At 39.4% G+C, this 2,774-nt stretch overlaps 1 protein-coding gene across 1 annotated transcript; it reads left to right on the top strand.

The window, feature by feature from the left end:
* Window positions 1-201: 201 nt before the first annotated feature.
* LOC119280739 lies at window positions 202-947 on the top strand. The gene has a single exon (XM_037561484.1). It carries the CDS (start codon window positions 229-231, stop codon window positions 802-804), a length of 576 nt encoding a protein of 191 aa, XP_037417381.1. The 5' UTR covers window positions 202-228; the 3' UTR covers window positions 805-947.
* Window positions 948-2,774: the final 1,827 nt, after the last annotated feature.

Genomic DNA, 2,774 nt, shown 5'->3' with positions numbered 1-2,774 from the left:
GAGATCTTCGGCTATTCGCTTCCTATGAAGATGATTACATATATCAATGTTTGAGATATAGGCTTCCTAGGTATGGATTTATGGAGCATATCTCAGATGATTCCATCGAAGCTGCTGAATTTATTTTCTTTTGTTTATGATATGATACACCGCCCGTTAAGGTGAACTATTAAGAAGAGACAAGGAGGGCAGCTGGAGGGAGAGACCCAGAGAAAACACGCCAACACCATGGCCATGGGCACATCCTCTTCGATTCTCGGCGGCGCTCTCCTCCTTGTCCTCGTCCTCTCCCTGGCCATTGATGTTCACGGTGGATCAAGCTCCAGCGCCGCGCCACGTTCCCCGCTGGATGACCTCTGCAACAGCCTCGGCAGCCACTACGTCACGTCGGACATGTGTGTGTCCGCGCTCTGCATCGACAACTCCTGCCGCTCTGCACGCAGCTTGCCGGAGCTCGCGGTGCTCGCCACCAGGCTGACAGTGACCAATGGCACGGTAGCCAAGGCCAGCATCGAGTCTGCGCTCGCCCATGCCAAGGACGCCAAGTTCAAGAAGGTCATGCGGTCGTGCCTGCAGCTCTACGTCGGCGCCGTCCCGCGGCTGCAGTGGGCGGCACGGTCGGTCGCTGAGGGGCGCTATAGCGGCGTTTCGGAGGTGCTAGAGGCGGCCTGTTGGCACGTCTCGGCAGAGTGCATCAATTTGGCCGACGAGGTGGCGCTTCCCAAGGAGAACGGTGAGTTCTTCAGGATGGCCTACATCGTGCAGGCCGTCGTCGACTGGGTGAAGCTTAGTATCGGTCACTGAATTCATTCATGAACCCGCTCCCCCTCCGTAATAATTATATGGGCTGACTGAGTTTACAGTTTGGGTCAGTCACTTTTTTCAATCCACATCGGCGGCCCAGGCGTCTGGCTCCACGAGCTACCGGGCTGTGGCAGCTGCGATTATTCGGCCTTAGTTCCACCGCGCGCGTGCGTGCATGTTGCATGCTGGAAATGCATGATCGTAGTAGTAGATTAAAGGACAGCTAACATTCCACAATCCAGACCTCATGTTTTTACCTCATACAAGAAATGAACAAAGACAAAAAAACAAAGAAAATATTGCTTTCTTAGGAAAAATGAATTATGGGGATAGTTTAACCCTAAGAAAATGAAAAATAAAAGTTAATATTACACAACTATGTCTGACATGAACAAATCATAAATACATGTTGTCAAACTATTTTCCTATAAACATAAAGAAGAATATATGGAAAACTTGCAACCTATTTCCCTCCGTTCCAAAATATAAGGTGTACTCGTTTTTGTGCAAGTCAACCATTTGAATGTTTGACCAAGATTATAGAATGAAATAACAACGTCAGAAATATCTAATAGATAAAATATGAAACAACTTTTCATATAAATTATGTATAGTGGATGTTAATATATTTTTCTAAAAACTATGTCAACCATGCACTCGTTTGACTTTTGAGAAAACAAGTACACCTTATATAAAGGAATGGATGGAGTGCTATGCAATAAACAAGTGTAAACTAGTCGAACTTCAGTGTAAATTATGATTTAAATAGATCAATTGTAGAAATAAATTCCATTTTAAGTTTGTTGCACAAAATTAAATACCGACACATGATTGCAACAACAAATTGCCATGCACAAATATAGGAGAAAACCCAACAACAAATTTTGGTTAAGCAAAAACATGAAAAAGGAGCAAGAAACATTATGACTAGAGAGAAAAGGAAAAAAATCGAGTTGGACACTCTTTTCTTATCAGTAAACAAATAAATGTACTAACTAAAAACATGAACTAAAAACAAAAAAAATGTTATTATTAGGTAGAATGAATTAAGCGCGTTGGTACTACCCTAAAGAAAAAGAAAATGATGAAATAAAACTTAAAACAAATGATGACTAAATCTTGCACACATAGAATGTCCACTATTCAACATTATGCAAGAAGAAATATATAGTTTACGGGGATAGTTTACCCTAACATTAATAACAAGAAAGTAACAAAGAAAATTAATATTCTACAACTATACCTAACAGGAATTAATCTTAAAATATTATTGGCATAATTTTTTTCTTATATGTTGGAATTAGATTATATCTCGTTTTATTGTGCATGCTAACCTAGTAGAACTTGAATGCAACTAATGATTTAAATACAGAAAATAAGAAAATGAAATAAATTTTAAGCTCATTACAAACTTAAGAAATAACATACAACCGCAACGTCAAACCACCACCACATGCGTAAATATCAGAGAAAATCTAACAGGCAAAAAATTAACTAATCAATAAAAATATAGGAAAAGCATTAGCTTATAAGGAAAATAAACAGTTTTATATTTGGTGCTAGTCATTTTTTTCTCCTCGCTTGAAAAGAAAGAAACATATTAGAACCAAAAAATACATCTTTCTAAGGTAGAATAAATTAAGGATTTAGGTGTTTCTCTAAAGGAGGAAATTTTTGAAGAAAATAACCTTAAGACAAATGATGAGAAGAACTTCCCCATCAATTTCGTAGAATTTGCCCTACACCACAATATGCAAGAACAAATATAAAGTGGTGCAATATTCAAACAACAATATGATCTATATGTATACATCCATGTATATCGAATGTTCAGATAGCATAATAACAACACTAAAGACTAACATGCATCAATGGGCGTGCACGCACACCCACACACCTATGCGTGTGGTGCGCACATGCAGGCACACAAGAACAATAAATTGATTGAACTTAGACATAATACCCCCCCC

Source organism: Triticum dicoccoides, chromosome 3B (genome assembly GCF_002162155.2).
Source record: "Triticum dicoccoides isolate Atlit2015 ecotype Zavitan chromosome 3B, WEW_v2.0, whole genome shotgun sequence".
Classification (NCBI taxonomy): Eukaryota; Viridiplantae; Streptophyta; class Magnoliopsida; order Poales; family Poaceae; genus Triticum; species Triticum dicoccoides.
Note: the sequence above shows the minus strand (reverse complement) of the source record. Positions and strands in the feature narration are given on the sequence as shown.